The 17,100-nt window shown below is 39.2% G+C and overlaps 1 protein-coding gene across 1 annotated transcript in view; it reads right to left on the bottom strand.

The window, feature by feature from the left end:
• The window catches only part of LOC126235805 (serpin B6-like), a 286,482-nt gene that overhangs the window by 119,356 nt on the left and 150,026 nt on the right, over positions 1-17,100 (bottom strand). Inside the window, exon 4 of the mRNA XM_049944634.1 lies at positions 4,086-4,296. Coding sequence (XP_049800591.1) covers positions 4,086-4,296 — 211 coding nt within the window. The remainder of the gene's footprint in view (positions 1-4,085; positions 4,297-17,100) is intronic.

Below are 17,100 nucleotides of genomic sequence, written 5' to 3'. Positions count from 1 at the left end.
AGGATTTTACAACTTTTCAAATGCATATAATTTTATTGTAACTGATTTTAGTGTCATTATTTAGCAAATTACATGAAGCATTTAACTTACAATTTTTAAAGGTTCAAAGTGACCAGTATGAGTGATTTGGCAGGCATCCCACTTGAACTTGACTCCTGCCAAGTCCACAGCAGTATGAAATTTCTTCAACTGCAGCTCTGGGTCTTGTTCTGGCTCAAAAAGCAAATTGATATAAAGGATACCTTATTTTGATAAAAAGTACAAATCAGGAGGTATTAGGTCCAGTGAATAACATGGCCACACAATAGGTCAGCTTGACCTATATGCCTAGAAATCTGTCACTGGGATATCAAAGAATTGCTTAAGGAAGTGCAGTGGTGTGCTATCTTGTTAGAGGTATATATGGTGCTACTGATAATTTTTGCCAATTCATGGAATTAAAAAGTTCACTAACATGTTAAAGTTTGCCACAGGTTTTCAGTGACCAGTTGACTCAAGACTAAAGATTTTGTTCTGATAAAATCATTATCTTCATCCACCTAATGTAACATGTCAGTAAAAATGTTTTCAAGTGTCATTCATAAATTTGTATAGGTTAAGATAAATATAATGTCTCAGTATGACCTCTCAGGTTTTCTTGGCATGATTCATTAAAGGTGTGCTTCTGGGTTATCTGCCAAGTTATTGTTTCCATTCAAGTGGAATATTGTGATGACTGACCAGCTGTTTTTCTCAGGTACTGCAAGCTTTGCTGTTACGTGTACTTGCTGCCTAGATTCCAGCCTGACTATGCGCTATTTTGGTCTCATGCTGTTATGTACAGCTGAGTTCAATTCCCAATGCCCACAACACCCTTTGACGCTCTTTTGTTTTTCAGAGCTGTATTGATTCATATTATTTTTCCTTCTTTCCTTTTCTTATATACAAGGTGGAGAAAAATTGTGTCACAAAATTTAAATCCTGGATAACTGACGCCAATAAGAACCAAAATTACTAATGTTGTGTAGTTTTTAAACTACGGAAATTTGGCACTACGAGCTCTGATTGGCTGCAGGATCACCCTGTTGCCTGATGCTCTGGACAATGCATGACCGCGAATACTTTGCCTATCAGAGATCGTGATGTATCCAAGGTGGCCTGAATGCTCAGCGGTAGCGCGCCAGCCTTCCACTCTGGTGGCGAATCGGCCAGGGTCCTGACAGATCCATTGTAGTTTCATGATAAGACGTACTGGGAACAAACCCATCAACAGCTGTTAGTTTAAATACAGAAAGTCTTTTACAAATTATGTTGGCCCTGAAAAGGGTGTTTTTTTTTATTTTTTTTTTTAACTAAGACATTGTTTACTTAAAGCAGGTGCTCTAACTGGCGACCCTCTGACATGACACAATCTTGGTAATGTCAAACGGTGTTTTGCTGTTCTCTTTCAAGGATTCCTGGCATTGCCTTGATGTGATTGGCAGCACTGACAACCATAGCACTGCCCATCAACCGATGAACGGCAACAGGGCAATCCCACGGTCAATTGGAGCACATGGGGCCAAGTTTCTGTAGTTTAAAAATAGCGCGTTGTTGACCTACAAAACATTAGCAATTTTGGTTTCTTCTGGAATCAGCTATCCAGGGGTACAATTTTGTGACACAGTTTTTCTCCACCCTGTATATATATTATTATGCTATATGTAAACTGAATGAGCTATAAAAAAGACACTGCCAAAAGTATATTAACAATTTGTTTTGTGGCAAGGATAATGTTTTGATACATCATTAAATATCTGTATGAAACAAAGTAAGAAATATGCTCTTCAATTTATTAATTCATGTATCTTCACCCTTTTTGTTTTGGGAAGTGTTAGCGTACGGGCTTATGCTTTGATCCATCATACCAGCATTGTTAAAAAAGTGTATTTTAACAGTTCATTAAAAGTATTAGAAAAAGTTATTAGAAAAATAATATTTATTTGTATGGTTATAAGTTCAACTCCTATCTGTTCATCATTTCACTCCTCGTCAAGATCCTGCATCAAGAGGTTCAGTGCAGACAGGAATAATTAACACCCTATCTGGAAGAGTGTCCCTGCATCAACATTGTGACACTCAAGACTAAACACAATGGAATTAATGTGAAGGTAATGGCCCAGACTGGATAGGCACCTAGTGAACTTGGTTTACTCATACAAAAAATATTGTACTTCATGTGTTTAAAACTTTATAGACAAATTGACAATTTGAATGGTTGTGGTGATTATTTGGTACCACATACTACTGCAACCAGCAGTACATAATGGAAATTATGTTTACTGATCTTGCATGTAATGATACTCAAGGTTTGTTGATACCGGTATCACTTAATGTTAACCTATGGTTGTGCACAGATTCATTAATTACCTTCAAAATTTTCTCGACTATTCTTTCCAATCAATTTTTCCAATTATTCAGGCATTTCTTAATCCATTTGCACATCCCTATTCAGAGCTCATACTGATATTATGTGAAACACAAATTTTCTCAGCATTTTACAACTCTGGTGGATGTGATGCCCTAAGGGAGTTTAATAATTTGAGTACCGGATGTCAAATATCATTCAAATTGAAACCACCATCCTAGTTTATTAGGTTTTCTGACATCTTTATTGACAAACTCCTTAATTGTGCTGCCCCTGAAACTAGGCATTTGCACCACAATACTGGTCACATTGTATTTCATTTCATGATTATCTTCAAGTCACTGCTCAGGAATGGTTGATTTGCTTGGTTGTTTTAGTAGAGTACATCATAGGGTTCTTTGCATCTCTCCTCGACTATTCTGGTAGTCTCTCCCAAGTAAGACAAGCCACATTTGTATGGAAAGCAATTCAAAACCCAGCAATCAGAGGCATAGATCAACTTTGTAATGTTAAAAAATCCCTATAATCTTAATTGAGGGTGTGAAATACCCTGGATGCCATGTTTCCATGGTCTACCAATCTTTCTGGACATTCGGCCAGCATAAGGTAAGTATGTGCTGTTTGGCTTCTCTTCATCAGTCTCAGTCTCAACCTCTTTCTCAGGCATTCTGGATATTGCCTTCATCACTCATTCAATTTGATGATCTGTGTACCCATTCTTTTGGAACATTATTTATAGGTAAAGTAATTGTTCGGTGAGGCTGTCCTTGTCTGAATGTGGTCGAGCTCTACGGACCAAGATCTGTAGCACCAAATTTCTTTGTGAAGGATGGTAATGGCTCAAGGCATGGAGATAAGAGTTGGAAGATGCAAAGAGAATCTGCATTTCACAGAATATCAGTGAGACCCCTGAAAAACAAAAGAGTATCAAAAGGAACACTGGGCATCAGGAATCAAACTCAGCTATAAACAGCAGTGTGAGACCAACAATAGCTCACAGTCAGGTTGGCCTCCAGGCAGTAAATACATGGCACCTGAAGGTGACAGTGGGTTGGTCATCAAAATATTTTGTACAAAATGGAGAGAACAACTCAGGAGAACACCCAGAAGCTCATTACTGATGTATCAGTATGTTGCCTGACATTTACATGAGAAAGTCCATTTCAAGACATGTGTGTTGAGTCAGTTTACTAAGACTGAAAATGAACATTGCCTCACTTATTCTGTTGCATTATTTGACAATTACATACACCCTGTTGATTTATTATACATAGTGAACAGATAGTTTTAACAAAGTGCAAGTGACCCCCAGAAATGATAGCCAAGCTGGAGCAATGACCTTCATATACAGCATGAACACTCCATTGTATTGTTGTCTCATTCAAGACCACTCAAATTTATCATTTAGGAACATCTTCTCGTAGTATTTATAGTGGTATGATTCTGTCCTGAATCACTTAATGAGAGGGGAAAAAATCATATATTTTGCTGAATAATGGCAGTGGAGCCAATTCTCTAGGCTATCAGTACACTTTTATATACAATATCAAAGTTGTAAATTCTTTATTGGAATGTCTTGTATATGACAGTACCACCACAGTGACAGAGACAACTAAAATTGTACTGGTGAAACATTTTTCAGATTTTGCAAAGATATATGCATTAAAAACTTAAAAAAATAGCAAAAGCAGTCTCCTACCTCCAGGGAACAACTCTGTTATCTTTTTGTTTGTCTTATTCTCTACCCACTCATTGATTTTTACTCTAGATTTCTCTGTTTCATTGATAAAATCAACTTCTTCAGCTTCAGCAAAAAATTTTGCAGCAGATGCTCTGAACTCTTCTTTAATTGGAAAACTTGCTTGTGCATAAACCTTGTTGGCTACTTCAAGCACTATGTCATCAGACCCCTATAAAGAACATCAATTGTCTATACAGCCACAATGAACTAACAAACAGATGAATAAAAAGAAATGAAGCAACTACATTGCTTTTAGCAATTTTCAAATGTATTAAAGGCAGTGCTGTTTTAATTTAATCAAAAATCAGCAGTAACTACGTATAATAAATAAAAGGTATTTCACAGGAGAAGGAGTTGAAAGTTTACAAACTTTGGAGTACTTGTAAGTCCGTATCCCACAAGAAAATTATGGGATTTAGCAGATAGCAAAATTAAAAATTGTAAGACAAATCTTGTTGGAACCAGATTTATTGCATACAAAAGGAAAAGGCATAACTAGGTGAGCTGTTAGGAATGCTAGAACTGATATCAAAACATGTGAGGAGCAAGGAGGAATGTTGAACAAAGAGCATTGTAGAGGTTATTAAAATCCTGGATATTTAGATTACTGGTTAACCATGTGTTCTGTAAACAATATTCACAACAACTTTTCGAAATGGAATGTCATTTATAGAAATGTATACAAATACAGGCGATTCTACGTCTACATCTATGCTCTGCAAACCACTGTGAGGTGCAGGACAGAGTGTATGTCCCATTGTACCCCAGTTATTAGTGTTTCTTCCTGTTCCATTCACATACAGAGCACAGGAGGAATGATTGTTTCAATGTCTCTGTGGATACAGTAATTATTCTAATCTTATCCTCACAATTCCCATGCAAGCGAAACATAGGGGGTTGTAGTATATTCCTAGAGTAATCATTTAAAGCCAGTTCTTGAAACTTTAATAGACTTTCATGGGATGTAATTGCATAGGCTTCTGCAGCCAGAGTCAGTCGACATAAAAGTTTTCTGGGTATGGTAGCGCGTCATAATGTATAAAACTACTGCTGCTCGAGAAAAACCAACGTTCGGCCACGGTTGCAGCAGCCTTCTTGTTGGTCTAATGGTCGAACCAGAAGAATACCGCTGCAACCATGGCCAAAATGTTGGTTTTTTCCAGCCGCAGTAGTTTTATACATTATGACACAGTGCCATACCCAGAAAACTTTTATGTTGACTTTCTTGGGATAGTTTACATCTGTCTTCAACAGTCTGTCATTTTAGTTCCTTCTGTATCTTTGTGATGCTCTCCCTATTATAACAGACAATTACTTGTAATTGCATGAATTCTTGTTTACTGTAGCACGGCTGAAGAATACTAAGCATTAATGCCAGAACTACTGCTTAACAGATAGTGAGATATGTTGTATAAAATTTTCTTCATGATCAGTTTGTTTAAAGTGGTATTAGATCAAGATTTTATCAGGGAAGTAATTGACAGGCAAATAGAGATCTTAGGAATCTGCAGATGATCTACTGATGTCAACTGCAGCCAGATTACACTGATGTTAAAGATGAAACGTCAAATGTAGTGTCATAATTTCATCACAATGTACTCACAATACGATCTGTGAGCATTTCTACTTCCTGCACTGTCGTGAGGGATTTCCTGATATATCATGTATATAAAATACTTGGCAGAAATCTTGTGAATCTTTCTTTAAGACTTTGATATAATTGTCTGTTTTTATGGTCCTAGTCCATAAAAAAAAAGAAAAGAAAAGAGAGAGAGAGAGAGAGAGAGAGAGAGAGAGAGAGAGAAAATGTTTACTAAACAGCAATCTATTGCTTAAAGGACACTGCAACTATTATTTTATTGCATTAGTGATTTTGTTCATTTATTTTCATTTCAGTCCTTACATATCAAGAACTACACTACTGGCCATTAAAATTGCTACACCAAGAGGAAATGCAGATGATAAATGGGTATTCATTGGACAAATATATTATACTAGAACTGACATGTGATTACATTTTCATGTAATTTGGGCGCATAGATCCTGAGAAATCAGTGCCCAGAACAACCACCTCTGGCCATAATAACGGCCTTGACACTCCTGGCCATCGAGTGAAACAGAGCTAGAATGGCATGTACAGGTACAGCTGCCCATGCAGCTTCAACATGATACCACAGTTCATCAAAAGTAGTGACTGGCATATTGTGATGAGTCAGTTGCTTGGCCACCATTAACCAAACATTTTCAATTGGTGAGAGATCTGGAGAATGTGCTGGCCAGGGCAGCAGTCGAACATTTTCTGTATCCAGAAAAGCCCGTACAGGACCTGCAACATGCGGTCGTGCATTATACCGCTGAAATGTAGGGTTTCGCAGGGATCGAATGAAGGGTAGAGCCAAGGGTCATAACACATCTGAAATGTAACGTCCACTGTTCAAAGTGCCGTCAATGCGAACAAGAGGTGACCAAGACGTGTAACCAATGGCACCCCATATCATCATGCCGGGTGATACGCCAGTATGGCGATGACGAATACACACTCCCAATGTGCCTTCATGATGCTGTAAAGAGAACCTGGATTCATCCGAAAAAATGACATTTTGCCATTCATGCACCCAGGTTCGTCGTTAAGTACACCACCGCATGCGCTCCTGTCTCTGATGCAGAGTCAAGGGTAACCACAGCCATGGTCTATGAGATGATAGTCTACGCTGCTGCAAACGTCGTTGAACTGTTCATGCATATGGTTCGTATTACCCTCCTGAACCCACCGATTCCATATTCTACTAACAGTCATTGGATCTCGATCAACGCGAGCTGCAATGTTGTGGTACGATTAACCGCATTCGCGATAGGCTACAATCCGACCTTCATCAAGGTCGGAAACATGATGTTACGCATTTCTCCTCCTTACGTGAGGCATCACAACAACATTTCTCCAGGCAACGCTGGTCAGCTGCTGTTTGTGCATGAGAAATCGGTTGGAAACTTTCCTCATGTCAGCACATTGTAGGTGTCACCACCGGCGCCAACCTTGTGTGAATGCTCTGAAAAGCTAATCATTTGCATATCACAGCATCTTATTCCTGTCAGTTAAATTTCTATTCTGTAGCACATCATCTTCATGGTGTAGCAATTTTAATGGCCAGTAGTGTATTTCAAAGAAAAAATCTGTTTCAGTGGCATTTGTAATTTCCAAGTTTGTCTATCAAATATACCAAAAGAGAGTATATTAGTAAGATAGGAAGACTTTATACACAATCTGTGAGTCACCCCAAACAATCCAGCCTAAAATAATGGAGAAACAGAGGGGCTAGTGTAGCAGTCATCAACCTGTGCACTGTGGCAATTTTGCATGCTGTGAATGACCATATGGACAATGTGGATTTGTTTTGTAGTTAATGGCAAAGAGGACAGTTGTAGGAAACTTCATTTCTGGTGTCTACTTTTGTGGCTTTGGAGCAATTCCATTTAAGATGTTGGCCAGCCTACATAAGCAGTCATAACCTAGAAGTTCAACGAAGGCATCTTACACTTAGCACCACCAGCGATTTTTGTGTTTTCAACCTGTTTGTATTATATTGTGACTTTTTTATAAAGTTTATAAAAGGAATAAGCTATGGAAAAGTTTTGAAACTTCTCAAGTGGAAGCCAAAAGCAAGAACTTGCTGACAACAAGAAGGAAAATGATAATGAAGATAGTAAATACAAGTCGCATACAGAAAATACAACAATATCTACTTAGATTTGGTTTCACATCCACTGTTGCGAACAATGAAGGGAGTTCATAGTATATTTTGTGTTTGAAAGTACTTTCTGTTGAATGTATGTTACCTAGCAAATTAAAGTGTCATTTAGAAAGTGTTCATTAGAATGACATGGTCAAACCAAGACAGATTTTTTTCTAGAAAATGAGTCAAATGAAAGAACAAAAATAATCATTTTCTAAGCAAGTGAAAATCTTGAATGAAGCACTTTTAGTAGCCTATTATGCAGCTTACCGAGCAGTAAAATGTAAGAAACCCCGTATGATTGCAGAAGAACTAATTCTACCATGTGCTAGTTACATGGTGTTCATTATGCTTGGAGGGTCCATGGCAAAACACCTTTTTCCTAGCCCTTCATCTGATATTACAATTAATCATCAAATTCAAGAATTAGGAGATGATCTTGATGAACAAATTATAGAAAAAATCAAAGGAGGCAGTTCTGCTTTGTAACTTGATGAAGCCATAGCATTGTAGTTATTATGAGATCAGGTAACTGACTGTATACAGCTGACTGCATAGTGTTATCTGTAGGGGAAAATTCAGCTGACTGTGAAAATAGCAAACATGAACAAAGTAAATGAGTTATTAAAAATGCCATTTAGGGACAAGACTCTCAGATAAAAAACACTGGGTAGGCCACTCCCTCATCTGAATCCATAGCAGCAAACAAAAAATCGATGGATTTGTGGTTGTGAAGAAAGCAACACTGTTTTTTGTTTTTCTTGTGTGTTATTTGGGGGAGATGTTAATTGGTATAAGACTGGAATAACTGATATTGGCTTATATGGTCTAACATGAAAGTTCATGAAATGTCAAAGTGACACATGAATAATGTGCTTAGTCTTTCATTTCTAGACAAAACCAACACTCAGCAGAAATTAGATTCACAATATAGACAAACAATTGACAGCCACAAGTGTGTAGAAAAGAATAGATACATACTGAATTTAATTATAGACTGTATTCGGTTCTGTGGTGCTTCGGAACTGGCTCTCGGGGGCCATGATGAATCTGATGCCTCTCAAAATAAGGTGTTTTTTTGTGAGCTAATTCAGTTCAGTGCAGAACTGGATAAACATTTTCAAGTTCATCTCATTCAAGCATCAGTGTTCAAAGGCATTTCTAAGACTGTTCAGAAGGAACTACTGCAACGTACATTGGAAAAGTACCATGATGAAGTTCATAAAGAAATTAAAGGTGCCGATTATGTTGCAATAATCACAGAAGAAAGCACAGAAGTGTCTTGAAAAATTCAATTGGTTATTGTTTTGTGATATGTTGTTGAGGGAAAACCTATTGCAAGATCTTGGAACTTTGTCAATCCAGAAAGTCAGCATGCTCATTCTATAGCTGAGAGTATTCTGAAAGATACTGAATGATTAATTGGCGATGATCGAGCATAACTAATAGCTCAGAGTGATGATGATTCAAATGTTGTGAGAGGCAAGGTGAACAGGGTTCAGAAATTAAAGTCAAATATCCAAATGCAAACTACATCCATTGTTATGCACTTCAGTTCAACCTTATGTCTATGGCAGCCTCTGTCAACCGCAATGCCCACATCTGTTTTGCATGGCTTTCAGGTAATTCTTCTTTCTTTTCTAACTCGTCACAGAAATCAAAAGTGTCACAAAGCATTATTCTAAAAAGCTTGCCCCGTGTTTGTGACAAGATGGAATTACCACCCGCAAGCAGTAAAATATGTTTTTGAAAACAGGAAAAAACTTTATTACTGTTATGGAATTCACTGAAACAAGTGAGGGTATAGAACTATCTTCTACTGTTGTAAAAGCTGGTTCATACAAAGACTGTAAGATAATGAATGCATTTTCTGGCTATCATTTTTCTGTAAGATAATGCCTTATGCAGATATACTTCTTAATCAGCTTCAGAAGAAGATAATTGAACCCACCACAGCAACGCAAGACAACCAGAACATTGAAGTGGTAATGCTGCAAAATGCCAGAATTGACATTGACTCCATTGTTAATGAGATTAGTTTCAAAAATGATGAAACGATGTCTGCCAAGAAGCCATGGATTCTTGATGCACAAAAAAAAAGAGATGCTTTGGAAGTGTGTGATGTCATCCTTTCTTAAATAAAATTACATTTCCACTTCACTGGACACCACATTTCAGCCAACTTATTCGATGTAAATCAGTTTGACAAATACATCACAGATTTTCCTGACAAATACCTCGAAATCAGAGACACATACATTTCTGGGAAAAAGAAAGTTGAAGGGTGAGCTTCAAGTCTTCTGTGCTAGGCCTGAGTTGAGAACAGTTGCATTTCGTTTGCTGATTCTATAGAATGAACTTTGTGACACATTTGACGAGACTGTTAAAGCTTTGAAACTGCTAATCAAGATGCCAATCTCGACATCAGAAGCTGAGCAGTGCTTTTCAATGCTCAAGAGAATTAAAATGTTCCTACAAAACACTATGAAAGAAGAATGACTGAGTGCTTTAGGGATGCTATCCTGTGAAAAGTCATTCGTGCCTAAAATTGAACATTTCAGTCTGAGATGGCAGATTTATTTGCCAGTGAGAAGGAGCAACAAATCGATTTACAATATCATTCCTACTAATTATTTTGAAGCTGTCTCCCCAAAGTCATGGAGTTGCTGCTTTTGGTGAGTACAATGCTTTTAGTTTTAAATGTTGGTAATTTGATTAAATTTACTTCACAAAATCCAGATTACACGTTCGACAAATTTATACATGCTCTATTATTTCTTGTACTGACACTCATGTTGTAGCAGACACTTTTCTGGTAGTCAGCCACAAACATAAAATAAACATGGAGCTCTGATTGTTGTGGGGAAAAGAGTGGAGTGGGGGATAACTCACACTTCCCTCTCACAGGGCTAGCAACCTACGTCCATTTTCTGTGCTCCTGGGAAGGCAGAACCGATGTAATAATGTACATATGGATCGCTGATTCCATCTGGTTTTGTGAGTGTCACATCCGAACACTGTGACAGAGTAAGATTGCTCTTTATTTCAAAATAAGGAAAGGAAATAACAACCAAGCACAACTCAAAGCAAAGCGGAGCACATAAACCATTTGGTAACAGCTAGAGTGCAATTTTTAGCTGAGGTTGGTGGTGTCGTTACATTGTAGTTCAGGCTACATTGATATCTTAAACAATTATACATCAAAACACCCCCTGCTTTTGACTGCCACGTTACAGTGACTGAACATACCCAGTGAGGAGTGAAGAATTGTGCTGTTGATGTTGTTGTTGTGGTCTCCAGTCCTGAGACTGGTTTGCTGCAGCTCTCCATGCTACGTTATCCTGTGCAAGCTTCTTCATCTCTCAGTACCTACTGAAACCTACGTCCTTCTGAATCTGCTTAGTGTATTCACCTCTTGGTCTCCCTCCAATACTAAATTCGTGATCCCTTGATGCCTCAGAACATGTCCTACCAACCGATCCCTTCTTCTAGTCAAGTTGTGCCACAAATTCCTCTTCTCCCCAATTCTACTCAATACCTCCCCATTAGTTATGTGATCTACCCATCTAATCTTCAGCATTCTTCTGTAGCACCACATTTCAAAAGCTTCTATTCTCTTCCTGTCAAAACTAATTATCGTCCATGTTTCACTTCCATACAAATACTTTCAGAAACGGCTTCCTGACACTTAAATCTTTTATGTTTCCTTTAATTTATGTATATGGCCACAAACTTTTTGTTAACAGTTAAATATATACTCGATGTTAAGAAATTTCTCTTCTTCAGAAATGCTTTCCTTGCCATTGCCAGTCTACATTTTATATCCTCACTACTTCCCCCAGCAAGACGTCATTTAATTCGACTACATTCCATTAGCCTCGTTTTGCTTTTGTGGATGTTCATCTTATATCATCAAGACACTGTCCATTCTGTTTAACTGCTCTTTCAAGTCCTTTGCTGTCTCTGACAGAATTATAATGCAATCAACAAATCTTAAGGTTTTTATTGCTTCTACTTGGATTTTAATTCCTACTCCAAATTTTTCTTTTGTTTCCTTTACTGCTTGCTCAATATACAGATTGAATAATGTTGGGGATAGGCTACAATACTGTATCACTCCCTTCTCAACCACTCCTTCCATTTCAGGTCCCTCAACTCTTATAACTGCCATCTGGTTTCTATACAAATTGTAAATAGCCTTTCGCTCCCTGTATTTAACCACTGTCACCTGCAGAATTTGAGAGAGAGTTTCCAGTCAACATTGTCAAAAGCTTTCTCTAAGTCTACAAATGCTAGAAACATCAGTTTGCCTTTCCTTAACCTATCTTCTAAGATAAGTCATAGGGTCACTATTGCCTCGTGTGTTCTTACATTTCTACAGAATCCAAAATGATCTTCCCCGAGGTCGGCTTCTATCAGTTTTTCAATTTGTCTGTAAAGAATTTGTGTTAGTATTCTGCAGTCATGACTTATTAAACTTATAGTTTGGTTACTTTCAACCTGTCAGCACCTGCTTTCATTGGAATTGGAATTATTATATTCTTCTTATTGTCTGAGGATATTTTGCTTGTGTCGTACATCTTGATCATAAGATGGAAGAGTTTTGTCATAACTAGCTCTCCCTAGACTGTCAATAGTTCTAACAGAATGTTGTTTACTTCCAGGGCCTTTTTCAACTTTGGTCTTTCAGTGCTCTGTTAAATTCTACACACAGTATCATATCTTCCATATCATATTCATCTACAACGTCTCCTATTTCCATAATATTGCCCTCAAGTACATTGCCCTTGTATAGACCCTTTATATACTTTTTCCACCTTTCTGCTTTCTCTTTTTTGCTTAGGACTGGTTTCCCATCAGAGCACTTGATTTTCATACAGGCAGTTCTCTTTTCTCCAAATGTCTCTTTAATTTTCCTGTAGGCAGCATCTATCTTACCCCTAGTGATATATGCTTCTACATCCTTACATTTGTCCCCTAGCCATTCCTGCTAAGCGATTTTGCACTTCCTGTCGATCTCATTTTTTAGACATTTGTATTCTTTATTGCCAACTTCATTTACTGCATTTTTATATTTTCTCCTCTCACCAATTAAGTTCAATATCTCTTGTGTTAGGATTTCTACTAGCTCTCGTCTTTTTACCTACTTGATCCTCTGCTGACTTCACTTTGTTCTTGTCAATCATACCATAATGCTCCCTCTAAAACTCTCTGCAACCTCTGGTTCTTTCAGTTTATTCAGGTCCCATCTTCTTAAATGTGAGGTATTAACAAAAATTTTTGTCTGGGCTGAAGAGTTTTTGGTACCGAGAATGCCAGAAGTAATTTCGGATGGCCCCAGGGAAGTGTTTGGGACCCCTGCTGTCATGTTATATATTAATTATCTTGCAGACAATATTAATAGCAGCAACAGATTTTTTTGCAGATGATTTAGTTATCTATAATGAAGTATTATCTGAAAAAGCTTGTCGAATATTGTGTCAGATCTTAAAAAGATTTCAAAGCAGTGCAAAAATTGTCAACTTGCCTTAAATGTTCATACATGTAAAACTGTGTACTTCACAAAATGAAAAACATAGTATCTTATGACTATAATATTAATGAGTCACAGTTGGAATTCATCAACTCATACATATACCTTAGTGTGACAATTAATAGGGATATGAAATGGAACAATCACACAATCTCAGATGTAGAAAAAGCAGGTGGAAGACTTCAGTTCTTTGGTGCAATACTAGGGACATGCAATCATTCTACAAAGGAAACTGCATACAAAACACTCGTGCAACCTGTCCTTGAATATTACTCAATCTTGTGGAATCCTTTACAAAATAGGACGCCGATACAAAGAAGGGCAGCATGAATGCTCACAAGTTTGTCTGAGCTATGGGAGAGTGTTACAAAGATGTTAAAAGAACTAAACTGGCATATGCTTGAAGATTTACACAAACTATTCCATGAAAACCTATTTGGAAAGTTTTAGAACCAACTTTAAGTGATGAATTTAGCAACACATCACAACCCCTTATATATCACTCCCACTGGGATCATGAAGACAAGTTTAGACTGGTTACAGTTTGCAAAGAGTCATTTAAGCATTTGTTCTTCCTACGCTCCTTATGGGGAAGGAATGGAAAGAAGTCCTAGTAACTGGTACAATGGAATGCACGCTCTTATACTGCACTTCACTCTAGTTTGCATAGTACAGATGTTGATGTAGACATAGATCCACAAAGTGCCCCCATATCCAGAGTGTTGCCCCAGTCTGTGTGCAGTCTTTTGGTAGGCACCCAGGATGGACAACCACAGTGATAGAGACCATGCATGTCGCAGTCATGTGCAAAGTAACCACCAAATATGCAACTTTCTGGCACCAATGCATCCAGCTATATCCAGAATGGCTGCACCAACCAATGCTGCCATCTACACCACTGCCTCTGTCACGTCCAGACATTGCACCAGTGGTAGATATATCACTCTCCACCCATTTAGACATAGCTCAGATGCTGCCATCATACCCAAATGCACTAAATGCCCTCATGACACCAGGGAAATCACAACTGGCCGCTTTGACCCTTGTGCTATTTGACCGTGCTGGTAAAGTATGTCACAGATGATGGCATGTACTCATTGTCAATAATCCATCTAGGCTGTCAGAGCAGACTCAGATGCCCTTGAAGAGGTGAGCTGGATAGTACCATCAGGGAGTGCTGCATAGCTTCTTTTGTCACCTAGACTGTGGTAGCGGCCCCTTATTAGTTAGAGGACCCACACAACTAACATGCAAGATGGGCCGCTGACCTCCTCTCAGGAGTACGGAGAGAAAAATCACCAGCGGATATAAACACTAAGAGGCTTTCCAAATAAAAACAGAACTACTTCTCCAGACAATATATGGCAGTGTTCCACCAAACGGAACTCATATGACTCATGTAGCACTCCGATGACCTGGTTTTATAAGCACGCACAGACAGTCAGACTGGCAGTGTTTATGTGCTGTTGGGCAACAGCTCCAGCCAGTACTTATGCCGGCCCTAGTATTGTATACACTCGCCATAGCATTGTAGTAGCACGTCGTATTTTGTAACTGGTATAGTACATTTTGTTCCATTGTCTTGTTTCCTTATCTGGTTTGCCACCCCAAGAATTGTGAGGTTTTCTTGTTGTTCTTGGATTTGAAACTCAGTGTATGCCAAGAAGGAGTTTTTCTTTAATTATAATAAAGTGCGTTCAAATCGACTGTTAGTTCTTTTCTGCCGACCACAGGACACTACAGTTACTGGCGACGAGGATAAAACTTCCATTTTCGAACGTAATGGCCTCCTCCACCGAACGTCTTTAGTACGTGGTGGAAACTCTATGGCAGATTCAGGCAGCGCTCACGTGTTCAGAACTTCCCCCTCACTCACCAGCATTGCAAGAGGTAGCTCATAGAGTTGATTCCATTGCAGAAGCATTGAACACTTTGCACGTGGCTACAGCGATGTTTCCGACTTTCGATAGGTCTGTTGAACCACGGTCAAATTATGTCAAATAGTTGGAACAACATTTACTGGCACATGGGATCCATGATGAAAATCAAATTCGGGCTTTTTTTACCAACAGTTTGTACACAGATGTATCGTTTAATTCAACAACTTAACCTTGAGCAGTCGCCTCGTCCATCTCTCATTTACTCATATTAAGGGTTACCTCTTTGAGTATTCTGATGCACAAATACACATCACCGTCACCCCTCAGACTTTCTGTTCTTGTCGAAGGTCCCAAGGTCAGAGGTATCGGGAATGGATTATGAGGCTCCAGGGTCTCTCCCGCGATTGTAAATTCCGGTGCACCAATGCTGCTTGCAGTCATTCTTATGCCTCTTTGTTGATTCACGATATGGTGCTGTTTCACGCACCAGACGGGGGTCTCCGGGCTGGTATTTTGAAGTTACAGGATCCGTTCCTCGACACCAGTCTGCTGATCATTCATGCATTTGAACAGTCTCACCAGCTACAACCACCATGTCTTGATCCACCTGTTTTTGAAGCTCGCCAGTTGCTTAGTGCCAAGTGGGAGTCTTGTCAATCTGCTGGCCTTTTCTGTGAGAGGAAGTCTTTCACCCAGCTTCCATCCTGTCCGGACTGGCTAGCAGCCAAATGGGCCATATCGCAGTAGTGTGTCAGGCTTCACAGAAATATCATGTAGATGTCATGCTTCCTGCAGACACACAGGCTCGTCACGAATCATCACCTCAGGACCTGGAAGCCTCGCATTCCATTGACGGCCAAGTATTCTCCATCATTCCCCAGTCAGGTGCTCGTTTTCTCCTTACCCTGGAGGCCGTGCATATTCTGGTGGTGTTCCAAATTGACGCGGCATCATCCATTTCTACTGTGGATGGTGTCACATACCAACATTTGGGATTGCCAGCTTTATCCTCGTACACTCGCACCTTGTGCAGTTTCAATAATCACTCTGTATCAATTGATGGCATTTTTCTCCACTCAAATCTTTTACAGCAGTCATTTCTTCACCGCTCAGTTTTTGGTGGTCGGATCCCTTGGCGCTACTGACCTTCTGGACGTGGACGTTTTTGGTTCTGTGTTTATCAGTGCAGGGTGTGGTACAGACAGTGCCATTTTCCTCATCAGATACCCTCCTTGCCCCATTGCTCAGCAAATACAAAACTTGGGTCTCATCTTCCACACCAGGGGTGAAGGGTTTCACCACACATGTTCAGTTTCTTCCCTCTGCTGTTCCTCATTGTTTTTATGGCCTGCATGGTCCCCTTTCCTCTCCAAGAGAGGCTCCAGGTGGAACTCCGCTGCTTACAAGACGAAGGTGTCCTTTTCCCATAGTGCACAGTTGCTAGGCGATGCCTATCATGATAGTCGAGAAGCTGAACGGTGCTTTACGTATCTGTGGTGATTTCAAGGTCACAGTCAAGTCTCAGTTCATCATTGATGCATATCCTGTCCCATTGGTGGATGACATGCTCACACGTCTTGCGGGCTCGACCGTTTTTGCCAAAATTGATTTGCATGATGCTTATTTGCAGTTGCCGTTGGATGAGGAATTGCAGCAGATCCTAGTGATCAATACCCCGTGTGGCCTATTCCAGTGAAACTGCCTCCCGTTTGGCATTGCCAGTGCCTCCGCCATTTTCCAATGTTATTTGGAACGCCTCAAAAGCCATGTGCCTGTGAAACCAATTATTTGGACGATGTCATCGTCGGTGGCTCGTCTGCAGTGGACCT

This window comes from Schistocerca nitens, chromosome 2, assembly GCF_023898315.1.
Source record: "Schistocerca nitens isolate TAMUIC-IGC-003100 chromosome 2, iqSchNite1.1, whole genome shotgun sequence".
Taxonomy (NCBI): Eukaryota; Metazoa; Arthropoda; class Insecta; order Orthoptera; family Acrididae; genus Schistocerca; species Schistocerca nitens.
Note: the sequence above shows the minus strand (reverse complement) of the source record. Positions and strands in the feature narration are given on the sequence as shown.